Below are 27,191 nucleotides of genomic sequence, written 5' to 3'. Positions count from 1 at the left end.
GAATTTATACTGGACCCTTATATGGCTAAAACTCAGTTATGAATAGCTTTATAAATCATGAAGCCTTGACAATTTTTTTAAAGTATCTCTTCTTCCTCCCTTCCTTTCTTTTTCTCTTTCTTTCTTTCTTTCTTTCTTTCTTTCTTTCTTTCTTTCTTTCTTTCTTTCTTTCTTTCTTTCTTTCTTTCTTTCTTTCTTTCTTTCTTTATTTTTTTCCTGTGAATGAAAGGCTTTACTTTTGCTCAGCTTTGCTGACTTTTTAAAAAAAATTTTATTGAATCATTGTGAGATAGTTACAAGCTTTCATGTTTGGGTTACAATTCCACAATGATCAAACACCCATCCCTCCACCAGTGCACATTCCCCACCACCAATATTCCCGGTATACCCCCTTTCCCACCCTCCCCCTGCCTCTAAGGCAGACAATATTCCCCATACTCTCTCTCTATTTTTGGGCATTATGGCTTGCAACACAGACACTGAGAGGTCATCATGTTTGGTCCATTATCTACTTTCGGTATGTATCTCCTATCCCAACTGGTTCCTCCAGCCATCATTTTCTTCGTGGTCCCTTCTCTATTCCATCTGCCTTCTCTCATCCACTCATGAAGCAGTCTTCCAGCTATGGGGCTCATTTGTGGAGTATAGAATAAAGTATAACTTATTTCTAGAGGAGCTTTAGCCACTTCTTCCTACCCCTCCTTGCGGCTGTCTCTTGTGGAGGTGATGTCTCTCATACCCAGCTGTGTGATGGCCGGAGGTTAATGTATCTTTCCTGGCACTTGCACACAAACTCAACATGGTTCCACTCTCTTAGCGGTGGTGCCCAAGCACATGTTGTGTTGTTGTGCTCATGGGCATCACTCTGGTGTTCATACCTGTACACCCTGGTGCTTGCTTGCACCTGACTGCATACACTGGAGATCCCACATCGCAGTGGGGAGTGAGGAGTTCCCAAGCAACAGAGCCAAGGAATGGCCTCAGACCCTGTAGTCAGTATTAGGGCTGGCACTCATGTTCGTTAACTTGCAAGATGAGAGGTTTGCCACTAAACCACCACCTCCCTCCCCCAACCTGGGCTCCAAAAAAGAAAGAAGTTCTAGACAAAGATTGAATCACATATTACTAACAAAATGTATCATTGAGGAGAGTCCACTGCCACAAAGTGCCAGAGGCTATATTTGTGGACTCCGTTCACTGCACTGGCATACTCTGAGAAGAGCTGTGAGTTGTGTGTGCAAAAGCACCTGGAGAATTCGATACTCCTCTATCCAGTCCAGGGAGTCAGAGATGCTAACCACAGCCTCATTGTCATCCCATTTCTATTTCATATCAGGTTCACCATCTTCTGCGTCAACCTATCCGCTTCTGACCTACCAGGGACAGGAAGGGTGGCAGAACAGTGTCACATTCCCTAGGCTGAGAGCGCCTCCCAGTGGTGTCTGCTCTGCTGTGTTTTTTCCTGCAAAGAGCTCCAGGGATAACATCGAGCTGGGTTCCATGTGAATTCTTTGAGCGTTTCACAGGCATATGGTAGCGCATTTGAGTCCAGAACCTGGAATTTGGAGGAACTGATTTTGAGCCTCTCCAGGTGACTGCGGGCAAAACCTTGAGAGCTTTTTTCACTAGATGAGGTACAACTACCGGCTCTTTGAAGGAACAAAATTTAATTAAAATCAATTTGATTGCTTGATCATTCAAGGCAAGATTCGCTGCTGCTTGCAGTTCAAAGATACCAGGACCGTTAATGTAGTTTGGGCTCAAGATAAATATTCCTCTTCTACTTTTCTTGATAATGTTCACAATATCTTCAGCATATGCTGGAAAATGAATATTTAATCATTTTCAATAGTTATTATGGAACCCCAGATCATAACAACCTAAAATGTCCCAGATCCATCAGCATTTCTCACAGTGGATACTCTTATGAAAGGAGTAGCGTGGCTTACTGGGTTGACGCTATTGAAATTTGTAATGTCTAGAATGTAGACATTTATATTTTTCTCAAATCCACAGTTCCTCCAACAACACTAACAGAACAAGGTAGGCTAGGATAACAGAAGGACATGGAATGTCCCAGGTGTCTGAGTGGATGTTTGAGGCAGAGTTGGTCCAAGAAAAGGAGGACAATGGAAGTCAGGGCATCAGAAAGCAGAGGGCCATCAGTTTGGGATGACAGTGACTTTCTGAAGAAGTCAGAAAAACAAACTTCATTCTGGAAATCATCCCTAAACCCAATATATGTATACATTTGGGGGCAGGGAGTTTTGTTTCTTAAGGTGAACATAATTCTACATGTTTTTCTGTGTTAATACCAGATATGGACTAAATGCCTGAAGTCTTCCAGAAGATGAAGATCCCAACAGAAGAATGACACAAAGAATGAGGGATTCTCCATACTTAACTACCCTTTGGGGATGGGGGCTCCCAAGCAGTCCTCGGGGTCTGTCCTGGCAGTGCTAACCCAACTGGCCAGATGGTTGAGTGCTAGCCCCTGGGGGCATAGTGTAGCACAGCAACAGGTCAACTCAGGATTCCCCCAGGGACTCCAGCACTGCACCAGGTGGAGATTGGTACATTATGGGCTGTCACATCGATCTGGAAATTGGACTAGCTCTGGGCACATCTGCAGCCCTCTACGTGGTCTCCTTAACCCTAACTAACATTTTGTTCTGTATTGTCTCTCTCGGCATTCATGACTCACCTCCTCCTGGAGCTACATCTCTCTCCAGCAAACACAAGGTGTATCCATATTTGTTTTCCAAAACTTCAGGGAATAGATTCACGGCCAAGTGTTCCTCACTCAGTGATGAAGAGGCCTCGCTCTCCAAAGGATTCCATTTTGCATAGGATATGAAGGCATCAAATTCCTTTTCATCTAAGAAAGAGAAACAATAAAATATGTAACTATTTACATATGTTTGACTATAGGTGCACCTACATATGCTTGAGCCATATGCTGAAGGGATGAGAATTAAGACTTGAGATCTTACTGAACTTATTAAAAAATAAAAAGCACCAGATGCATCCATTTCAAAATCATACTGCTGGATGGTATTGATTATCCACTAGAATCAGATTCTCATTTAGGAGGCACTCCTGCATTTTCACTGAGGTCAGATCAAACAAGTTGGGCCTTCTGTGATTAAATCACATATACTTGGGGGTTCCTCTGAGTTTTCCTCCCATCTGCCGAGTTTCTGTCTCATTAGTTCGACATCAAAGGGAAGTCTGCACCATCAAAGCATGACAGTATCCAGAAACCAAAGCATTGCTGAGATAATACCCTGCCCTGGGAGAGTCGACAGCACAGAAACCCATATTTCCATCCCCAGATGCAAAATGAGATAATGAGTCCCCAGCAGACTGCTTTCAGGACTTCATGAAATGATGTTTATAAAGTGCTTAGTGTCTGACTCAGAGCAGGTAGGAGATAAATATCCATTACTCTCCCTTTTGGATGGGAAACTATACTCATGCAACTTGTTTTAGGGTAGTTTTAACATCTCATATACCTCTATTGATTAAATTATTACAGATACATATCGATCACTGAATTACAATAAAAACTAACTGAAAGAAGGAGAAAATATCAGAGAACCTCAGGGCCTTTGCACTTATACAGTCCTGGTTTGTATTTCAACCCTTTGCACAATGCCCAGTAAATATATCATTAGAGAATCACAAATAAAAGCACTGGTTGCCGATGCAGTTTGCTGATGCAGCTTGCACATGCTCAATGGGAACCTAAGGAGAGACTATTAGGCGGCAAATGTCATCAACAGAGACAGAAGAACAAGTGAAGGAGTTCAGGAGAGAAGAGAACCGATGTCATAGCACCAAGGTCCATGAGGTTAATCTGGGAAACTCTTTATTGCCCAGGTGGGAGGGAGGTGGACTGTACGACATGAACAACAGGTAATTATGTGAAGTTTAAATATAAATGGTTCCCCTATTTCTGGGCATTTCCTTTTGAGTGTCTAACAAACTAGAATTTTTATATGTTCTAGAAACAAGACATTTCTTTATTAGCAAATTAAGATTAGGGAGTATTATATAATGTCTTGGGTTCTCTGATTCCAACACCTGATGTCTTTCTAAGGTTTCAAATACTTAGCATAAGCTTCAAAGAAAGTTGTGGTTTTGCTGAAGAATATTAGACTAACGGCAGTCACTGTGCTAGAAATCTGGTCTGGCTGCCTAATCAATAGCAAAGATCAAAGCACACAGGTACATGTTTCACAGCCAACTGGCTCTTCCATATAAACTCTAAAATCTGGAGGGAAATGTCATATTAGTCAAATATAAAGTCATTAGGGGGAAATTGATTAAATAATTTTAATCAATTATTAAATAGACATTGATTAAATAATTTTCTTTTTTCTTTTTTTTTTTAAGTAGGAGTACTGCTATTTATTCAGCCATTGATTAAACTGATTGAGTCTCTTGTCCGCATGCCTGACTGTCTTCCCTGGGGCCCCTCGGAGGGGTTGGGCTCCAGCTTCCTTCCCCACCCCGAGCAGAGCTTCCGGCAGCTGAAGACCACCAGAACCTAGCTACAGCCATGCTGAAGGTCCCTCTCTACACATTCGGACAGGCCTCACGCATGAAGGTACTGGCAGAGGAACCCAGGTGTGTGTAATCCCATCAACAGCCAACATCCAGAGAGAGACTTAAAAGCAAGCTCTCAGAAGCGCGCAACCGCAAACCCTCTGTGAGAAACTAGCAAGCTTCTGAGAGTTTCCTGCCCACATGGGACAGCCTTGCAAGCTTCCCATAATGTATTCATATGCTAAATCCAGTAACAAGGTGGATCTCATTCCCCTGACCCTGAAAGAGCCCCCAGTGTGACATCATTGGGAGGGCCCAGTCCAGATAGCCTTCTAAGATCTCAGGGAAAGGATGAAATGAGAGGTTACCGAGCCTGCCTGAGAAATTGGTGATTAATGGGATTTTCGTGATCGTCATCGTGATCATGAGTTGGGCATAAAGTCTACATTACTTTTTTTTTTCATCACTGTGAGATACAGTTACAAAGCTTTCATGTTCGAGATTCAGCCGTAAAATGATCGAACACCCATCCCTCCACCAGTGCACACTTTCCACCAAGAGTGTCCCCAGTATATCACACCCCCATCCCAGTCCTCACCCTGCCTCCATGGCAGGCAGTTTCCCCATATTTTCTCTCTACTTTTGGGCATTATGCTTTGCTCGAATTTTCGCATCACCATTCAAGCCTGCCTGCCAGGGGAAGATGCTACATTATTTATTGTCCCTTGCTCATTTTGAAAATCTTGGGTACAGCAGCAGCACACTTCTGGAATCCTAGATTGTAAATGGTTGGGTTCCAGAGACATTTCTGTAGGACACTAATCCATTTCAGGATTCAATTGGGCATCTCTGGACCAGGACTGTTGGTGCATTAAGATGGCACCTGGAAGCACATTGTGAGGGTGACAGCCAGGCCGATGAGCAGGCGGGGAGCCGGGTAGGGATAGCCCAGCACCTTTGCTGCCGTGAGGCATGGAGATTTAGTCCTGGAACCCACATACCTGGGCCTTGCTTGTGGAAGCTCTTGGTCACCAGGATTCCATCTGGAGTAGGTGGGGAGACTGCACCCGCCCCATCTGGGATGCCCTGGTAAAATTGGTTTGGTATGGGGCCTGGAGAGATCTACGATGCTGTGGTGTCTTCTGGGACTCACTGCTCTGTCTCTGGCTTTTGATATTTTTTGAGATTTATTTATAGGTCTCTGAAGCAAGGCCAGTAATAGAGTTTAAAGGGTGGTGCTGGAGTTGGTTCGTAGGGGTGACTGCCAGTGCTTCCATGTGTTTTGGGAAATGGAGGAAGGTAGCTCACCCCAACTTCATGAAAGCCTGGAGATTTCAGTCACAAAACCCGCATACCTGAATTTTTAGTAGATTATATCTTGGTAAGGTCCATCCTGTGACAGTGGAGTGATGTCATGGGGATGGCGTGATTTTAGACTGTGGAAGCAAGTGGCTGCTGGGGCAGACACAGGCCCACCTGCCTCCCTTCAATTTATCCCAGTCTGTTCAGCCACGCACAGGTCCAAGATTAACTGTGGCTTTTGGTCTCTTTAGGGATTTATCTATGGGTTTCTGAAATAAGACCAATAAATAAGCTTATATAGCTGAGCTGGAGGTGGTTTGTGGGCATGGCTCCCACATACCTAACTTTTGGCCATTTAATTTCTTAGTAAACTTGGTCCCAAGTTGTTGGGGTCTAGCCAAAGGCACAGCGGCATTTTGGGGGTGTCAGGAAGCCTGAAGGCACCATCAGGCTTCTGATGTACTCGCCCCACAGGTACAGGTTGACCTGTTGGCAACATCATAATACCCCTTGGATAATTTTCTCAGTTTGAAAAAAGGGTAAAAATTGTATGGTTTTGCTGATGTTGGATTTGAGGTTTACTTGGGTCACATCCAAGGAGGCTCTTAGTAATGTGAAGGGGACCATGTAGAACACATCATTGACCCTATCTAGGATGGACCTTGTGCGAGTCAAGCACCTTAACCCAAACTAAATATTTGGCCCTGTAATTTTTGTTTCTAAATAAACATTGAACATACACTTGAATCAAGCATCTGGGATATGTTTTCTCCATAATAGGTCTAAAGGGTGTAATTAGTGCTTTGTTTTTCTCACCCTGTTTCTGGAGATCTGACAGCTGGGCAAAGTGCTGGTATGGGACAGGCAGCCCTGTCAGTTAGTGATGAACCCTGGAACCCAGAAGAGAAAATTCTGTGCTTTCCAAGCAACAGAATTTCTAGGGGTTGGAGGAATAAAACTTTGTATGCGACTTAATGGGGTTCAATCCCCGGCTCCCTATATGGTGTTCTGAATCTACCACGAGTGAAATCTGAGTGCAGAGCCAGGCATAAGCCCTGAGCACCACTAGTGTGGATCCCAAATCAGAAATAAATAGTTTTCTAAAACTGCAGACATTAAAATATTAGAACACTCCATAAGCAGAAAAACAAAAGCAGCTCTTGCATTTTATTATATGATTATTATGATTATTATTATCTTTATTACTAATTTGGGGTATACTCCTGTCTTCAAGCTCAGGGAGACCATATACAGTACCAGGATTTCAACAAGAGTCGTGGCCACAGCTGCATGGAAAGCAGGTGTCTTAATCCTTGCCTCTGGCCAAGCTCTTGTATTATAAAGAAGTAAACATTAGTGAGCATCATTATTCTACCTCTTGGAAAAACTGAAAGATATGTCATGAAGTAAATATTTGCATTTTACAGAACATAACACTTTTTAGGAGACACATTTACCATCTTCAAGCCCCACATTTTACAGATCAGGTTAATCAAAATAACAGCTCATGAGGTCTCTAAGACAATTTTCCTGGGTCCCAATTCCAAAATTTACCGACTGTAAGTTCCACTTGGGGTAACTGACTTAACATCTCTTCACCTGGCTGATAGTGGTGCTGTGATGAAGTGACTAATATAATCAAGAAAGTAAGGCAAGCAGATGATAAGTCATTGGTCATTAGGTTGGTAATTAGAGAATATTCCAAGTCCAACATGTCCTACCACAGCATTGCCAGCAAGAGTCCTGATAACTTCAATAAAGAGAAATTGTGTCTCCACCTGGTCCTGAGAAGAGGGAACCAGCAGACCTGGCAGAGGGTCCCAGAGCCTGTGGTCCCTAACTTTGTCTGCCAAGGTCCTCCCTCTAGGGGAGTTCTGAGGAAAAGGCAGGGACAAGTGGTGCCACCTTACCCCCGACTGTCTCATCCTTATTCTGGTAAGTTCGGTAGAGCAGCACTATTTCAATCCAGTAGATGTAGAGGAAAGCACACGTCATGAACACTCCCGCCAGTCCCATGGTGGTGCTGAGGAGGATGTAGATGAATACCACTGGAAAAGAGAGGAATCCAAGAGAGAAAAAAAACAGCATTACACCTTCAATCCCACACTGAGATCACTTAGCACCCTTCCTAGCCCTATTATTTGTCAGAATCACTTTAATTTGGAGCATTTCCTTAAATCTGGAAAAAAAAACATTGAATCATACTTCTAAGACATTCTTTTATACAAATAGAGATTCTATTACCAGTGAATTCACAGAAAATGGGAAATTCTGGATTGGAGTGATCTGGAAAGTGATCATCGGTATTTAAATTGATTCTTCTCCACAAGCCTCCACAAAACCCATTTACCCCCTCCATTATTGCATATTATATGCTACATCATTCCTACTCTAATCTAAAACTTACAAGGCCCAAAGTCATGGCAGATTTATTTTTACATATCACGTGCTACCTAATGAATGGATTTTCATGTGCAAAACCTCTATTGGGGAAATGACTATGGAACATCTAATTCTGCAAGCACAAACTTTGTCTTAATTAAGCTTCCCAAAATTTCACAGAATTATCATTCTATACAAATTTGTTCATCAAATGAGCAATATCAACTTTGTCCTGGTTTAAAGAAATTTCAAAGTCATTCCTGACCAGGAATCTCCACTCCATCATGAAAGGGCCACCTTACTCTCTTTGATAGACACACACCCCTGGACACTGAGCAAAGCTGTTCTTTCTCTTCCCACTCTCCAATACTAGGCCGTCATAAAAACGAGAGTAAGTTATGGTACAATATTTGACACATAGAGAATGCCTTGCAGAAAATTTTTGAATAATAAACAAGTGAGCGAGTGAATGAGTGACTTAATGAATTAATAAGTAAAAGAATAAATGAATGAGTGAGTTTTTCCAACACAGTTCTCATATATGGAGCATTAGTTAAGAGTACCCATTCAAGGTCCTGATAAGAACTGTACAAGATGCATGACCACTGTCAAGGAATTAAGTGACATAACCCAAGCAAAGTGCTTAGGACATTATTAAGCATCTAGTGAATATTCATTAATATCGTCTTGCGAAACAAAGTTTAGGGAAATTCCTTTCTCTCTTCTCAGATAAAAGTGGTATACATAATGGGAGACTAACACCCAAGAGTAGTAGAGATAAAACCCAGGAGGTCTGCCCCATAGCTTGGAAGTTGGCCAGGCTGGGGGAAAAGGCAGCTGAGATAGAGAAGGGAACACCAAGTAGAAGATGTTGGAAGGACCCATTCGGGTTGAAAGATGCGTGCCAAAAGTAAACTATAGACTGAACATGATGGCCACTCAATACCTCTATTGTAAACTACAACACCCAAAAGGAGAAAGAACAAAAGGGAATGCCCTGCAGTAGAGACAGGGTGAGGTGGTGGGGGATGGTGTGGCAGTGGTGGTGGGGATACTGGGAACATTGGTGGAGGAGAATGGGCACTGGTGGAGGGCTGTAAACGATCACTGTATGACTGAAATGCAAACATGAAAGTTCATAAGTTTGTAACTGTACCTCATGGTGATTCACTAATAATTTTTTTTTAAATTGCAAAAAAAAAATGGTGTACATTCTGTAATAACCTTCCAAGCTTACCTCCTTTCTTCGCTTTTAATTGGATGGATCGGGTTACGTTTCCAATGGAGTTTTGGGCAAAGCAAATGAATTTCTTGTGAAGATCACTCTGAGTCACTTCTTTCAAGAAGACACTACATTCAATTCTGTCAAACTCTTTGGTGGACATATCACTAGAGAAGGAGGGGAAATGCCATACTCATTTGGTAATATAAACTGACACCCATTTGCAGTGCTTGGAGTGCAAATACAAAGCTAAGACACAGGGGCCGGAAAGATAGTGTGTTGGAATGTCTCTCTCCTGGTTAGTTTGATGTTCCAATGAGCTACCGCTGACTTCTGCTATAAAATAAGCTTGAGAATAACTTAGCCATTTTATCCCATAGACTGTCAGCGACTGCAGAGTGCACCCTTGTTTAATGTTTGCGTTTTAGTATTGAATTTTTCTCAACTAGTGGGTGCTAGAGGTTAAGCCATCAATTTTGTTCTGAGCATGAACAAGTTTATAAGGGTAGACAAGAACATAGCCCACTAATGGTCTACTTACCTTCTCACCTTAGATGTTGGCTCTTCCACTTCTTGGTCAGAATCTATGATGTACCATTTTAAAACAGGCTTAAAGTCTCTTTGGAAGCCAAACACTGCTGTGCAGTTAAGAGTTAAAGGTTTTCCTGGAAAGAAGGCAAACTGTGAGGAGGAGGGTTCGCTTATTTGGCAACAGCCTCTGGAGACAAAAAAATGAAAACTGGCCCAGAAACACCCAAACTTCCCCATTTCTCATTCAGAAACAGGTCAGACCACATGGGGAGAGGCAGGGTCCTAACGCAAGTGTTCATGTGCCCCCCAACACTGCCAGATGTCGCCCTGAAGGCCCCAGTACCCAGCACCCCTGTGTGGTACCCAGCACTGACAGGATCTGTGAAGCCACCAACATGCCCAAATAAAACAAATTCACATGTTTGTCTCTAATGGCAGTGCTTCTTATATATGTGACCGTGTGTTTATAAAAGGAAGGTTAGCATGATCCTTCATATAAATGAGGTTACTGTGTGTGTATGAGAAAGACAATCATAAAAATGTTAAAGGCTGAGGAGATAGTGCAGTGGTACATGCATATCTTGTAATTGACCCAGGTTCAATCCTTGGCACCCCATGTTGTTCCCCTAAGCCCTCTAGGAGTGATTCCTGAGCACAGAGCAAGAAGTAAGCCCCCCAAACTGCTGAATGTTGCCTGAAAACTAAAGAAAGAAGGTCAGCCTGATAATAGCCCTAAGGGCTCTGGGTGATTTGAGGACATACACATTTTAAAAACACCTTAAGTGACCAGTCTTGTGTTTCAAAGTTGCTAAGAAAGTACATAGGGTGTCAATACGAACTTTCTACTAACCCATATTTTCACATTACATGAAAATTAGCGTGTGGTTTAAGGTAAAAATTAGTCTAATACTCAGCCATTTATGAGGATGGATGGGATATTAACACATCACCCTTTTTCTACCTATTTCCTTGGGATTTTAACCCTGACATGGTTAGGGATTTTGTTTGAAAACGTGTTTGAACCTTAATAATATTTTACTCCAGTCATGCTTTAAATTTGAGTGGCACAGCATTCCATTTTACTATTTTGTGTTAATTAATGATGTTGCCCTTACTCTACAATCCGGATATACTGCTTGCTACTGCCACCTAGTGGGTCTTTATAAAAATCTCTATCCTTGCATTTATGCAACAATAAATATTTTACTTATAAATATTACTTATAAATATTTTACTTATAATATTTATGGTGATACAATAAATATTTTACTAGTAATGGAAAAATCCTTACTGAAATAACCAGGGCTTTGTTATAAGTGAGGTAATTTTCATTTGGTTGTGTGTGATGATATGGACGTTACTGAAGTTGACAGAATAAAAGGAAATCACAAGAACCACTTTCCCCTATACCCCACAAAATCAAATACTAGAAAATACAAATTATTTAATCAAAATAATCCTACCCCATTATAATTTCTTGTTTGGTCTTTGCTTTGGGGGCCACATACAGGAATACTCCAAACTTATTCCTGACTCTGTTCTCAGGAGTCACTCCTAGCAGGATTCAGTGAATCATATGGGTTGTTGGGGATCAAATCTGAGTCAGCCACATGTCAGTCAACCTGCTGTACTATCTCTCTGACCCCAGCCCTACAATTATTTTAAATACCAGCCCAAACATAGTCTTTGTAAAGGTTAATAACACTCAAGTTGGTAAGAACCACTGAAATTGAACTATTCCTTGCGTGACCACCCATTCTTTTGGTGAAGAATAAATCTTAAATATGTAGCTCCTATCCAATAAATCAACCACCTAATATACATGATCTATATACTTCAATGCAAACTGTGGGCTAATTTTAATTGTACTTGATTATATATTTTAAAAGGCATAGAGAGATTGATTGCACACCATCACAAAACTAGTCAGTAGATAAACTAGATTTAGTTCTCACCCAAACCTATTAGCTTATGATCTTATGGCTATTTTTTTTTCTACTACCCTTATACCTGTTTCCAGAGTTCACTGTCTTGCCAGAGTGGAAATATAACCGAACTTACCAAGTTCTACTTCCAGAGTGTCACCAATGGGGTTCAGTATATTTGGTTTTTGTCGAGTGTCTTTCACTAGAAGATAAAATAAAAATTATTATTGTCATAAAAAACTAAGAATCTGCTTACTGAAGATAGGAATATATGGTGATACATCACTTAAAGTGGAAAAGTAATGCAAATTTGGTATTTTAACTGTGATTGCTCTTTCCTTCCATTTAAGCAGTACCTGATTGGAAGCAGGTCTGGTTTTCAAGGTTCTGAGTAGTAATGCAGGTTCTGCATTAGTACTGCATTACATGTAGTAGTAATGCAGTGATGGCAGATTTTGCCCTTGTTCCCAGTCCCCCACCCACCCTTCTCCACCTGCCTTCCTCAGCAAAGGAAAATGTTTACTATTGGAAACTCGAAAGGGGGAAGAGTTCAGTTGAGCAATTGGAATTCAAATCTCAAATCGTGACATGAAAATGTCCCTTACCACTGCAATCATTTGTGGAGTGTAGAGTAGCATCACATGAGACTGACACCCAAGGACGGTAGATACAAGTGCCAGGGGGATTGCCCCATAGCTGGAGGACTGCTTCATGAGTGGAGGGGAGAAGGCAGATGGAATAGAGAAGGGATCCAAAGAAAATGATGGCTGGAGGAACCAGTTGGGATGGGAGATGCATGCCGAAAGTAGATAATGGACCAAACATGATGACTTCTCAGTGTCTGTGTTGCAAGCTATAATGCCCAAAAGTAGAGAGAGAGTATGGGGAATATTGTCTGCCTTAGAGGCAGGGGGAGGGTGGGAAAGGGGGGGTATACTGGGGATATTGGTGGTGGGGAATGTGCACTGGTGGAGGGATGGGTGTTTGATCATTGTGTGATTGTGACCCAAACATGAAAGCTTGTAACTATCTCACAGTGATTCAATAGAATTTAAAAAAAAGAAAAAGGAAAAGAAAATGTCCCTTACCAATAGTTTTCACTTGAACAACAGCCCGGACTGTCCATGACGTTGCATTATCCGACTGCGTATGATCACACGTGTACATGCCCTGATGCTCATCATAGTTTTCATAGTCATAAGAGAATGGGTTGATAGTTTGGGTAAGGATGTATCCATCCTAATCCAAGAGAAAAGGAAATTAAATAACTTTGATTAGCCATAGAATTGTTATTTATTTTAAATGACTATAGAAAAACTTCAGCAATCTGAACCAGGAAAAAGGAACAGTGACTGCAAGAAAGTCATTACTCTAGTAGAACTGAAAAATAAAGATAATCTGTTCCAAAGTTATATGTGTAAGATTCTCATTTGAAATAAAATGAACTTTTATATACAATTGCAGGTGACTATCAAGTTTCCAAATCTTATCAGCCTTCAATGAGCTATTTAGCTCAATATTTCCCAAGGTGTGACTCAGATTCCTGAGCATATTCAAAGAACTCATTGAATTCTAAGTTGCTGCCACCTCACTTTTTCAATGCATGTATATGTTAGGTCAGAGAGATAGTACAGAGAGATAGCACTTGTTAATCCAGGTTGATTCCCAGAACTGCCTACAGACCCCCAAGCCCAACCAGGAGCGATACCTGAGCAAAAAGCCAGGAGTAAGCTCTGAGCAATGTTGATGTGGCCCCAAAATAAAATAATAAATAAATGACGTATGTATGATTCTCAAAAAATACACATACATACTTATGAAAATTGGCATGGATTCTCTATGTATAATGTTAATAAAATTTCCTTTAAATAAATTTAAATATAATTGAAAGATTTAAATTAAAAGCATTAAGTATACAGGTGAATAAAAATGTACATGAAGGATGACCAATGATTGAGAAATATCTTATTTAACTCACAGTGGACCCAAAGTCAAAAAGCAACTTTAGTATACTTAAGAACTTTTCCTTTTTCCTTTTTTATCTTTTTGCTTTTTGGGTCACACCCGGTGATACACAGGGGCCGCTCCTGGCTCATGCACTCGGGAATTACCCCGGCGGTGCTCGGGGGACTATATGGGATGTTGGGATTCGAACCCAGGTCAGCCGCATGCAAGGCAAATGCCCTACCGCTGTGCTATTGCTCCAGCCCCAAGAACTTTTCATTTTTAGACTCTATCAGGGGCACTCTTTTTCCCCCTCTAAGATAAGGTGGAAAATATCATAGTCTGATCTTGCCCTTGGGTTCTAGTCTTTTTCCTGAAGAGCGGGGGGCTGCTGGTCACTTCTCAGTTTCAACTCAAGAGATAGATCATGGAGACATATCATCAGCCTCCCAAGAGAAATCAGTGACTTAATACCCCCAGACTGAGAAGGGGCCTCCAGGCTTCAAGAAGTCCTTTGATGGTACCTGCATTTCCGTAGTGGCAAAAAGAAGCCTGTGTCAAGACATAAAGCTCATCATGCTGGGAGAGATAAACATACATTTCTCCTTTCAGCAATCTCTTAGTTTAAGTCTGCAGCACCATTAAATGTCAGAGCAGGATGCAGTCAGGTTAACTGTGGCAGCCCACACAGATAAGAGATGTTCCCGCCAATCTAACCAGAATCTTAAGAATCAGTCAACTGAAGGTAAGTTACCTAGTAGAAGCAATTTAATATGAATCTTTTATTTAGGAAACAAGGCAAATTTGAAAGTGCTGATATACACAGATGCCTTTGACGGCTGTGATCCCAATATAGGGGAAGCAGGCTGGCAACAGTAAGGATTTTGTAAATGATGAGTAAATGAATGCAGGAATAAATGAAAGAAAGAGCTTGAGAAATTTTACTGACCACTAAGTGTGGAAGCTTCTGTGAATTGAAACAAAGAATACAGAAATATTCCTTGTAGTCCTGGGAGGAAGGAAATAGTGTAGTTCAACAACTATTTATTGAATGATTACCACTGTATCACCTAATCTCCCTGTAACACATCATATTCTAATTTCTAACTAAGAGTCCCAGAAGCAGAGTTATCATCAGTGTCGTTGAAATAAAAGAGATAAGCAACAACAAATAATAATAAATATAGTATAATAATGAGAATCCATTATTTCTTGGATTCTGTTTTGATTTTACATATGTGAAAACTTAGTTTCTGAAGTTTGTGCTTCCTATCACAGGAGGTAAGTAAAAATTATGGATCAATTTAATTATTCTGACTCTAAATTTCATGATTTTTCTTAAAAATCACTGTATCATTGATTTACATGACTATCTGAGTTTCAGTAGCATAACTTCACACCTCAATGATTCATATTCTGATTGAGGAATTTCCCTACCTCTGTGTCTGCTGACTCCTAAGAACAGGGATTCCCCAACTCCAAATCTCTGATGTGGTTCCTGTGACCCAGAAAAGGAATTTGCAGTAAGTAGCCTAAGAGCTTAAAAGGAGAGTCAGAACTGGTTAGAGAGCAGCCAGCTGTAGATAGGAATATTTTTTTTAAAGACTAAAGTGGAGCAGAGAAGGTTGAATGTTGATCTACTGATTAAAAGGGTGAGGAATCATTTTAAAGTTTCAAGAACCTCAGCTCAACTCTGACTAAAATTTATGCAAATATTGAGTCTCAGTGCAAAGATTTCATGGACCACCAGGGGCCAGAGAAATACTACAATGGGTAAAGTGCTTGCCTTGCGTGCAGCTAACCCAGATTCAATCCCCAGCATTCCATATAGTCCCCTCTGTACCACCAGGAATGATTCCTAAGTGCAGAGCCTGGAGTAACCTCTGAGCATTGCCAGATGTGGCTTCCAAACAAAACAAAACAAAACAAAACTTTCATGGAACACTGGATTCAATAACTCAGTGATGGCATGGCAAACACATCGGATTTGTGGAAGCAAGTGTGACAAATGGGTAAAAATATTTTAAATGAGCAATGGGAAAGCATTTGGGCCACATATCTCAGTGAGAAGAGGTCACAGACCTTTGCAGAAAAGTTCCTTGTCATCCTTTTTATCATTGTGCCTCATGTCGGAGATTGGCATGGCTAAAGAAAATTAATATCTCTTGAAATGCAGTTATCGTTTACTTAGAATGAAGTTCTAAGTAAAGAGAAGACCAGCGCCACTCTTCTATCATATGATTATAAACAGCGAAAATGTAGAAGAAAATTCTGAGAATAGCTATCAGTGTTTCACTTTGAGTCTGGTTTTTCAGTCATCAAATACCTTCAACTCTCTGGGACAAATTTTTATGCAAATATTAAAAATATTTTTGAGTCCTCTGAAGACTTCAGCCCATGGATTTATTTTATGTTTATAGTCTATGTATTGAGTTGGCACATGCTTATTCAGCTGCTCCATTTGAATTCAATGATTTGCACCCTCTCAGCCAGGTCATTGCCATCTGTTCTGAGGTACCTTAGGTGATAATGACCCACTACATGAATGTCTAAGGTTTAGGATGAAGGAAAAGACCTTCGGGAATTTCTTCCTGCTTGGTGTTATTACTTTAGAGATTTATTGCTTCCATGCGGTTTTTTAGATTACTACACATATGTTTACATGTACGTTGGTGCATGAGTGAAGTTCATAAAAATATATCCCAGAGCGTGACCTATTGAAAAATTACTGTTTATCTCCTTTTAGGACAGATGCCAATGTTATTTTACTGAGATAAAGATTCAGACCGAGTACCATGTGAAGAGAGCAGGGAAGTACTGTGACTTCTGCACTCTAGTGATCAGAGGGAAATCTCAGATTCCAGGATTATCACCACTGAAATTTCGAACAATTTTCATCGAAAATAATGGTACGAACATGTTTCATGTGCCTAGAAAGACTCTATCTCAACAAAGTGAAATAGCGACTGTTTCAGATTACAGAAAATTTTGATCCAATGAGACAGTTTGTCCTTAAATGAGAAGTAAAAAAAAGTGATAAACAGAACCTTTCACTCCTTTTTCCAACCTCATTTTAGAGATTGTGAAATGAGTGCTCCTTAAACGAGAACTTAATTGAGGTCAACCTATTTTCAGTCTCACTTCAAATGAAAATGCAAGAAGCCATTTAAATTCTATTCCCAGATTCTATGAACAGGAGGTCAACTTACAAGGGGCTGTGTCAGATGAGATATTTCCACAGCTTTAATGCATCAGCTAAGACAGGAAAACTGTCAAACAATTGTAAAACATTTGTGTTGTAGAAGCTTACTGATATGGTTCATAACTCATTAGTCATAATGAAATGACTTTCCCTTACCCTATCCTCTTTCTCCCTGACCACAGTTTCCTGCTCCACCAACTTATCGGCTTGGGACTCTGTCACTCAGATCTACCCTTACAGAGATAAACCTTAATGTATTTGCCAGACATGTCCTCTGTGCAATATATTCCAGTTTCCACTATCTCTCAGAAACCAATCCAGAATTTACTTTTTGGGTGTTTTCTATCTCCTTCATAATAACCATTGCCTTACAAGAGTAAAAATGAAGGGATAGAGAGGTAATACAGGAAGTAAGGTGTTGCTGAATCTGGTTCCAACCCCAGCACCATAGATCCCCTGAGCACTGCCAGAGGTCACTTCGGGTTACAGTGCCAGGAATAGTCCCTGGATATCACTGATTCAAAACAAAAACCCAAAAAGAAAAACAATCAAATACTAAAAGAAAAATAGTGCCTTCAACATTACCTAATATTCATAAATTTATGTCTGACTCATGTGTAATATATGAATAGTAGAAAAACATTTAACAATAATCAAAAGGATGGTTCTCATAGTTATAATTTGGGGCTCATTGACTTTCTACAGAGCATTTTAGAAATCCAAGGTTTCTTTGTGGCACTAAGTCATTCTTTTGGAAAGTTCTAGATCTCATACTTTTAAATTTCTATATTTCTATTTCTATACAACATTCACTGAGATGTCACCATAGGAAATGAACTTTCACATTAATTTCAGCAAAGTCATTCTTACCTTATACCAGGTCATCTTTGATATTTTTGCATCCCTTTGGTTACTGACACAAGGACAATAAATAGAGCCAAATTTGCCAATAACAAGGTCTTGCTTGTGTGATACACTGTTCATGCAGGTTTCATTGGTCTTGTTTTTCACTTCCAAAACTGTATTTACACAACAAGCCTTATCTTGAGGTGTCCTAGAAGAGTTAAGGCAGGTGTTGTGAACACAGATAAATTCAGATACTGTGAGGTTTGGAAATATTTTCAGGATAACTTCATTTAGATCATACCTCGTAGTTGGTTTACATATGTACAATCCAGAATCATTCACCCCGATGGTCAAAAAATGTAGAGTGGTATCTTTTTGAACAATGTGTGGGTAGTTTTTAGAAAGGTCTCTTAATGGCTCTCCATTCGGAGGTTGTAGATACCATTGGACAGAGAGGGTATTATTAGCATTAGCATTGCATTTTTTTAAATCACAAAATAAGACAAACTCTTCCTCCCTCATTGAAGAATATGTCCAAATAGTGTTTTTGATGGAACAATCTGAAAACCACAATAAACAAATAACAGAAAAGTACATTAAAAGAGCAAACTGTAACTCATATTTACAGAGTACTCGATTAAGCACTCTTTCCTGTCTTCTTCACTGTTTTGATTTTGTAGAGGAAAAAAAAAGTTGATTTTTTAAATTCCTTCCACCCTTCTTTCAAAGGCACCCTCTTTTCTCTTCAGCTGCAACTCCAGGGGCTGGAGCAATAGCACAGCGGGTAGGGCATTTGCCTTACATGCGGCTGACCCGGGTTCGATTCCCAGCATCCCATATGGTCCCCTGAGCACCACCAGGGATAATTCCTGAGTGCAGAGCCAGGAATAATCCCTGTGCATAGTCAGGTGTGGCCCAAAAAGCAAAATAGCTGCAACTCCAGAATATCCAGTAACAAGCATTAGATTCCCTGGAAATTCCTGATATTTGCTGAGAGCTATTTATCACCAGCAATTTCTCCTCCTACCCTGTTTTAACAGTATGCAGCAAACATACCGTATTACTATGTTTTGTTACTGATGTATCAATCTGTCACTTTAAACTTTGACCACAAGACTCACAGTGTTAACATAAAAAGTGAAAACCCTACCTGAAAGATTAAATGCTTTAGCTCTCTCTCTTCCAACAAGCCATAGAACTACCCACCCCAGGGAGAATGTCATTCTCCTTGGTCCTGTCATCATTTCAGTAAAATTGTTGAGCAGACATAATGCACTGTTTTGTGTTTTATGTCTCTATCCCAAGAGTGCTCCTTTATTTCTGTAAGTAAAAAAAAATAGGAAATGGTAAAAATAGGAACCAGCACTTGCAAACACATTTCACAGGGAAGCATCGAAAGGGTAGGCCCTACCCAAATGCAGTATTTGATGTCATAGTTCTGTGTTTTTTTTAACTGGTGTCCTGCAGTTTCTGCATGTTATTTTCTGACACTTCAACAAGAAAAGCATTTCAAGTTCATTGTACCACTTAGATCTCTGCATTCTGTATTATGATCTTCTGGCATCATTTCTTTAAGGAATTTGTTTTATTTAATGCTCTTACCTATTAGAAACATCTTCATGAGTATTAGAAATATTTTTCCTCCTGAAGGAAAATGTCAGAAATTCCACAACTATGGGAATTAGTCCTATGATTCACATCTGTAAAATTTAAGACTGTTTGCTGTAACTGGATTGTAGTCACTGTTATAAATGATGTTCAACTCTCTGAACTTCAAATAAAATAAGAAGGGGAGAATTATCACTGGATAATATTACTGTCAACCTCTTCCATGGAAAAGAGGGAGAAGTTCATTCTCAAGATAAAGAAACAAGGTCTAAATTATAATCCTGGTGCATTTGTTACCATTCTTAATAGACTGATTGTGAGAGCTTTGAACTCCTTTACAAGAAATAAGAGCTAAGGATGCCACATGGGTGTTCTTGTCCACTGGGGCTTCCATAACAGAAAACTAACAATGGAGTGGCTTATTCATAAATTGAAGTGCATTTCTCACAGTTCTAAAGCTAAAAGGTTCACGATCAAGTTAGAAGCAAGATTGCGTCCTGGTGCAAGCCCTCTTCCTGGATCTTACCTATGTTCTTACGTGGTAGAAGTTAGAGTCTATTTTATAAAAGTAATATTGCCAGTCATAAAAGCTCCACTTTTACTGCATAAGCATTTTCCAAAGGCCCTTCCTCCTAATATTACTATGCATAGGATCTTTAGGAAGGCAAAGTTTTAGCATAAGGGTTTACAGTGACTCACAAATATTCAGAACATAGGCCAGAGTAACATTTTTATTACTTAACTTCATTTTGATCATAAATTAATCTTACTATAAAACTGTTTTTGTGTGTATCTTCTAGAGTCATGACTATCAAACTACTATTACCAGCATGAAAATAAGAATAAGTTATTATTCTTATTCTTATAAACAGGGAAATTGGACCCCTGAATAAAAAATTTTCCTTTAAAACACTCCCATATTGTTAGGCTCATTAAAAAGTTGTTGGAGTGCAGGATAGGGAAAAATAATGATCATTTTGGTACATATTAAAGCAGTGAGTAAGACTTTATCCAAGACTCTGTGTGTGAGGTGGGAGGCGGGGATGGTGGGGAGAGACAAGATAAAATCAGACTACAACAAGGACAGGAGAACATTTTTCACTAGGAAATAGGATGAAACATTTTAAAAAGTGGAAAATTCCTAACAGAAAACTACAGCTAATGGTAGGAGTGTTCTTATTAAATAGAACTAATAAGATTCTTGCAAAAGGTAGGTCAAGGACTTAGAAATCAATATAAAGAATTTATTAGATACCAAGGATAATCAGAGATTAAGGAATGGAGAATGATATCATTTTTACTGACACTGCTCTGGGTTGATCAAGGACAGGACAGGCTCCAAGACTAAATCCTAGTCAAAACCATTTTCTCCTGGCCAGGCATAGTATCATTGTTAAACACACATGAAAATAAACGATTGCAGGAAATTCTCAATATTCGGTAAGTAAGAGCTCTGACATGAGCCCTTCATAAGAGAAATCAGTGGATCAGGTAGCTAGCTGGTCAAGTGAGTAAGTGTGAGGAGAGAGTGAATGGAACCATTTGCTTCCTGGAGGAAAATAGAGTTGGAATCTCAGACACAAGGAGATGAATTTTGAATAAAAGATATCCATTGCGGAAGGTCAGTTGAGATCACTCTGCCCTTCTAAAGAGCAATGTACAGGATTCTCCTACTTGGTTGTTAACTTCTGAAAGGGAAGTGTGACAAAAGAAGAGGAACTTATTGAATTGACAGAAGGTTCCAGAAGAGATCTACAGGTGGGACTTGTCATGACATTATTTATTTTTATTGTTGGCCACTGAAAGCTCTTACATGGACTGTAGTCAAGACATGAGATACCGTCCATGTTTGCTTATGGAGATAAGCAAACAAAAGTGGCCCCTTTCACTCTCTGTCACCCACAGACCCTTTGAAATTATAATATCTGAAGCTCTTTGAGACATCTGAAAAACCAATCTTGCACTTTCTAGCAAGTTTTCACAGTCTTTACCAATCTCTGCTGCCATGAGATAACTGATTTCAAAAAACCTTGAGAAAAAAAACACACAAAACAAAACAAAAACCCTATGTAACTTAACTAGACAGTCACAATCTTATCTCAGTTTTCTCCTCAGACAGATCTTACCTAACCACTTGATTTCATGAAGCCATTTCTTCTCTTGTACCACTGAACTTGTCAGCAACTAACTCACTGATTGTTTTTTGTGTGCTATTTTGTTTTAGTGCCAACTATTGCCTGAATTTTTTTTTTAGAAAATGTCTTCCTATACCATCCAAGCACCATGCCAGCAGAAAAAAAAACCTGTCTTTTCTAGTCTGCATATTTTCTGCTCCCTGATAGCAACAGAGCCTCAAGAACTCCTTCTTCATGATGGATCTACAAATAAAACTATGATTACCATTTCATCTCTTATGCTCTCCCTCTGGACTGGGAGCTCCTTAAATGTAGGAGCTATGTTTCATAAGTAATATCTCTAATTCCAAGGACAAAACCTTCATGTGTAACTTTTAAGGAATTTTGTTATTGAAATAAATGTTAAACATTTCAGAAAGAGTTATGACAAATCTAGGCTCCACTATTAACTTGCTGTATCACACCAATTATAGTTCTTGATCTCTCTGCACCTACACTTTTATCTGCAAAAAAATTATTTGGAATATATCAGGAGTAGATCCATTTTAGAAGGAGATATCAGTATTTCTAGACCTTAAGTCTGAAAATCAATTTTTTAAAGGCTCCTTGGCTTGGGAAGCATGGAACTTAATGCCTACATGATTATGTAGATTATTTCTGAGCTAATGTGGCAAGATCCTATACTCAAATGGTTGAACAATGGTTGCAGGACTCCCAGAAGACTCTGGTTTTTGGGAACACCCTGGCAAGCTCGGAGAGACAGATACTCTCTACAGGAACACACTCACCTTTTGGTTGAGTGTCACAGGGCTGTTCCTGCGTGGTAGTTTTGTCTCTGGGTTAGTTTTTCTCAAAGTATCAGAACCACCTGAGATATTTTACAAATGTATTTTCAGGATTCTTTAAATTATATTAAGTCAGATTCTCAAGAACATTAGACTCTATATTAAAGGTAAGAATCAGGTTGGTCTATGTTGAGTCAGGGATGGAGTTGATTGAGCCAGGAAACATCCTGAAAATGTCCTTCTCAGGGACCAGGAAAGACCCTGCGGAGGTGGATGCTCCATGGAACAGCAGTAATTGCCAGCACTGTTGGCAACTCAGCCACACAAGGAAAAACTCATTTTGGAAAGCTCATGCACTTAGTGCTTGTAAGTCCACATCTACCTTTTAAAGATTAATTAGATAGGAACATAATGCCTTTCATTCTTCAACACCAAAATACTTCTCTGAATTACAAGCAATCACCCAAAGTATAAAGCATATTGTTTTGCAAATATTGGGCAATGTGACCTAAACTAGGCCACATTCATGGGAATAAAGATGAAAAGATAGAACAAGATACAAGAAACCACTGCTCATTTATTCACTTTCTGGTTGCTCTTGGGAAGATGATTGCAATCCTTTTTACTGGTGGACAACCAAGGTGAACAGAGTTTGAAGCACTGTGCCTCCCTACTAATGATCAATTTTGTGAGTGACAGAAGTAACCAGAAGCAAATGTCTAGAGATTTCTAAATGTCTTAGAAGCCTCTTTTTTGTTCCTTGTAGAGGCTGCTCCCTCATTGAAGAACACAAGAAGCAAAAATAACTTCAAGTTTTTCATAAGGTGTCTTCAAACTTTTTCTGTATCTGCTTTCTAAAAGTCATCTCTTTTCACTAAAGGTTGAAGATACTTTTACTCCTCATTTAGACAAGGTTAAAACTTCAACTGTCTTCAGCTGAGAAGGAACTAAATTTCCCTCTACCAAAGCTTGTGATGGCAGCAGAAAAAAAAAATGCTGGAGAAGGCAAATGTCAGCATCGTATGAGGGTCAGAAAGAGGAATGTCTTTACAAAGACCCCATTACAATTTCTCATAGGATCAGTGTGGTCTATACACAAGACAACATGTATAGATGTGGAAATTTGGCTGGATGCAAAATATTTCAATGATTTTATAAGGTCCACATAACTTTACATACCGAAGTTTAGGTATTAGAGAAAATCAAGTCTAGAGTGCATGTTCTCTTAGCTCTTATGGTCACGTCAAGTTAAACATTTGGATCAGGCAAACATCCTGTATCTTACCTTGACTTTTCCAAAACATGCTCAAAGCACCATTGGTGGGTTGTTTTTATAGCCTCTAGTTTTTCTCTGTAAGTGGAATATCCAGATATACAGACCCCCAGACATTATTATATTAGATCAAATTTACAAATTACTTCATAAAAATTTTTGCTCACAATTCATTATAAAAGCTCTTTTCTCAACTTACATTTTCTGGTTAGGAAATCAAATGAAATAATAAATCTTACCTGTACTTCTTCTCCAGACATAAGAAGAGAAAGATACTTCATGTCTTTATTTCAGTGACTTGGCTTTTGAAACTGAAGAATACAAGAATACATGTAAAAGTATTCATTTTCATAGAGGTCTACTAAATATCTTCCTAGACAGAAAGCTATCCAGAGAAGACCTAATAGCAATATAATTCATACTAATTTAGAAACAATGACAATACCAGGATAAACATGAATTTATTATGTAATGAATAATGATGATTGTTATTGTTACCGAATTCATGGCCATACAAAAGAAAATCTAATTTATTACCTTGATCAGCAGGAGAAAATTGACCTGAAGATGAAGCATCTGAAACTTTTCTAACCAGCCTCCTCAACGAGACAGGGTTTGTGGTAAAGTTTAGTGAATGAGTAAGCCTGTTTCATTTACAGGAATTTCCTGTGAAGAATATTAGCAATCAACACAATTTCTCAATATAGCTGTGTTTGTGTGGTGTGCATTGTAAAGGTAACCACAAAAGCATAACCTTTAGATCCAAGTTCTCTTATGACTAATCTTTCAAATCTGAAAATGAAAAATACCTCTCTAGCAGCATTTAGTTTGAAAACATATACTTAAAGTCTAAAGTCACCAAGTTTAAGGGACAAGTATTTACTCAGCTAAAGTTTCAAAATACAGTGAATAATTTGTAAGCTACTGTTGTTTTGAATTGAAAAACTAAACTCACTTAATAAGGTCCTTAGAAGTGTTGGAGAGATAGTGATGTTGGAGAGAGAGTGAGATGTTTGCCATCGCATGTGGTCCACCCAAATTCAACCCCTAGCCCCACATATGGTCCCCTGAATAACTGACATAGGTCACTTCTGGTCATAAAGCCAGAAATAGTCTCTGGGCCTGAAACACAACGACAAGTAAACAAATAAATAAATAATGCTCCTAGAACATTATGAAGCCAGAAGAGTTAAAAAAGTGCTTTGTCTAGAAAGCATTTTGCTAGACCTAGGCATGCCCCTTCTCAAGAAAATCTTAAGACCACCTCCTAAGCACCAAAGCTACAGGCAAGCATACTTTGGGGTGGGGCACCCATTCTTGAAGGGAGAGGAGATAAGAATAAAGCAGTAATTATTGTTAGAAAAGAGCCCCAAATATAGCTGCCACTGGTCAAGAATCTGCCTGGGAGGTTGGGGAACATACCTGGCATATAAAAGGCTCTGAGTTTAACCTCTGGCAAAGAGCTTTGCAGGTGTAGGCCTAAAGAATCGCCCCCCCCCACACGCCAAACATCAAGTGTGTGGCCCTGGTGGCCCTCAGTAATACCAAGTTTTAACAATGCCATGTTGCCAAGATCAAATAGCAAACCAATTGGAATTGGTAAACCAATTACTGGTGGCCCTCAGTAATACCAAGTTTTAACAATGCCATGTTGCCAAGATCAAATAGCAAACCAATTGGAGTTGGTAGTGTCCCCCTGGTTCCTCAATCATTTCTTTGCAAAACACCCTGAAAAAAAGAAAAGAAAGAATCTCCGTTGGATTCCAAGGACTTGTGAGAATTTTTCCTCTAGCTGTATTCCAAGAAGCATAGGGACAGTTGAAAGGATATCTCAGGGGCCAGAGGTTGCTCTGTGGTAGTTTCCTTGCACTGCATGTCTGAAGACCTGGGTTGAATCTAGGCACCACAAAAGAAAGAATGAACATTCCAGACATATGGAAATCTCTCAGTGTTATGAGAGAGTCACGTGGTTGGAATAATGAAGGCAGAAAACTCAGAGAAGTTGGGAAGAGCTATCAATTGAGTATTAAAGAAAGCAAAGCATAAGATATTGTTTGTCATATTTATAGTCTTCAATGAATAAAATTACTTAGCCTTAAAAAAGATATGTTTGTGACAAATATTCAGTAACTTTTGATTTGCATTGAATTGAATTTGCATTGAATTGGAATGTGGTATCTTGTCCTTTGAAAGTTTCAGAAATTAATTTCATCACATTAACAATGTATGAATAGGGCTTTTAGGAAAAGGAACAGGCAGGTGTATGCATCATCAGGGAAATGATGCTATGGCTCTATTTCTGGCACTATATACCAGAATAAATTAAATTCCAAATATACTGACACTTTAAATATTTGAAATGAATCTATAAAACATTCATTAGAAAGAATTAATGTCTCTATAATTAGGAAATTGATAAATACCAAATAACAAAAAAATACCAAAATGAAACAAAGAAGACAAATGGTAAACTGGAAATACTGCAGTTTATACAAATATGCCATAATATTTCTAATATGTAAAGACTTAGAACAATATAAATGAAAATGTAAACATCTTTGTCAATAAATTTGCAAAAGGTAAGGAATAAGCATTACTCTATATTTCTGACAGAAATGAAAAATGATACAACCCATATGAGTACATGAGGAGGAATTTTACAATACTAAGCAAAACTAAGTATGTGCTATCCTCCAATGAAGGAAGCCTATATTTACAAATATATCCTAAAAATACTCTAACAAATCTGTGAAAGATGTAGGAGTAGGATTATACTTTAAAACATACTTTTATCACAAATTACTATGAATAATTAAGTCTGAAAAAAATAAACTATGATTTAGTCACACATTGGTTTGTTGTGCATCTATAAGGGAAAAGAAGGGATGAGAAATATTTTCATCTGCAATTTGAGGATGATTTCTGTAATATATGACTAACTGGAAAAATCAACGTGAAAAAACTATGTGTAATGCACTGCAACTTATTGATTTGAGGTTAAAAAAAAATTTTTTTTTTTGCTTTTTGGGTCACACCTGGTGATACTCAGGAGTCACTCCTGTCTCTGCACTCAGATATTACCCCTGGCGGTGCTCAGGGGACCATATGGGATGCTGGGAATTGAACCCGGGTCGGCTGCATGCAAGGCAAATGCCCTACCCACTGTGCTATCACTCCATCCCTAAAAAAATTTATTAATAACCATGAATTGCTAAGTTATTTATGATTGGATTTCAGAAACAGAAAGTTTCAACTCCAAACCCTACACCAGTGTACATTTTCCTCTACCAATTCCTGCCCCCACCCCATATTCTCCCACTCACCCATCTGACTCTATGAGAGGCTCTTTCTAAAAAATGAACTTTCAACATTGGTGTATATTATTTTGCCAACAGGACTTCATACATAACACTTTACTATCTTTTAGCTCCCCACCTCCCTTCTATTAGAACATTTCTGTTCTTCATTGTTACTATTTATTGTAA

The 27,191-nt window shown here is 39.2% G+C and overlaps 1 protein-coding gene across 1 annotated transcript; it reads right to left on the bottom strand.

The window, feature by feature from the left end:
- Positions 1-1,353: 1,353 nt before the first annotated feature.
- IL18RAP (interleukin 18 receptor accessory protein) lies at positions 1,354-19,128 on the bottom strand. The gene is made up of 10 exons (XM_004617935.2): positions 19,056-19,128; positions 18,207-18,465; positions 17,930-18,113; positions 13,002-13,152; positions 12,050-12,115; positions 9,999-10,122; positions 9,473-9,624; positions 7,764-7,901; positions 2,705-2,878; positions 1,354-1,820 (listed from the first exon to the last, which is right to left on the bottom strand). Exons 1-10 carry the CDS (start codon positions 19,126-19,128, stop codon positions 1,354-1,356), a joined length of 1,788 nt encoding a protein of 595 aa, XP_004617992.2.
- Positions 19,129-27,191: the final 8,063 nt, after the last annotated feature.

This window comes from Sorex araneus, chromosome X (genome assembly GCF_027595985.1).
Source record: "Sorex araneus isolate mSorAra2 chromosome X, mSorAra2.pri, whole genome shotgun sequence".
Classification (NCBI taxonomy): Eukaryota; Metazoa; Chordata; class Mammalia; order Eulipotyphla; family Soricidae; genus Sorex; species Sorex araneus.
The sequence above is the reverse complement of the archived record's forward strand: the minus strand, read 5'-3'. Positions and strand labels throughout refer to the sequence as shown.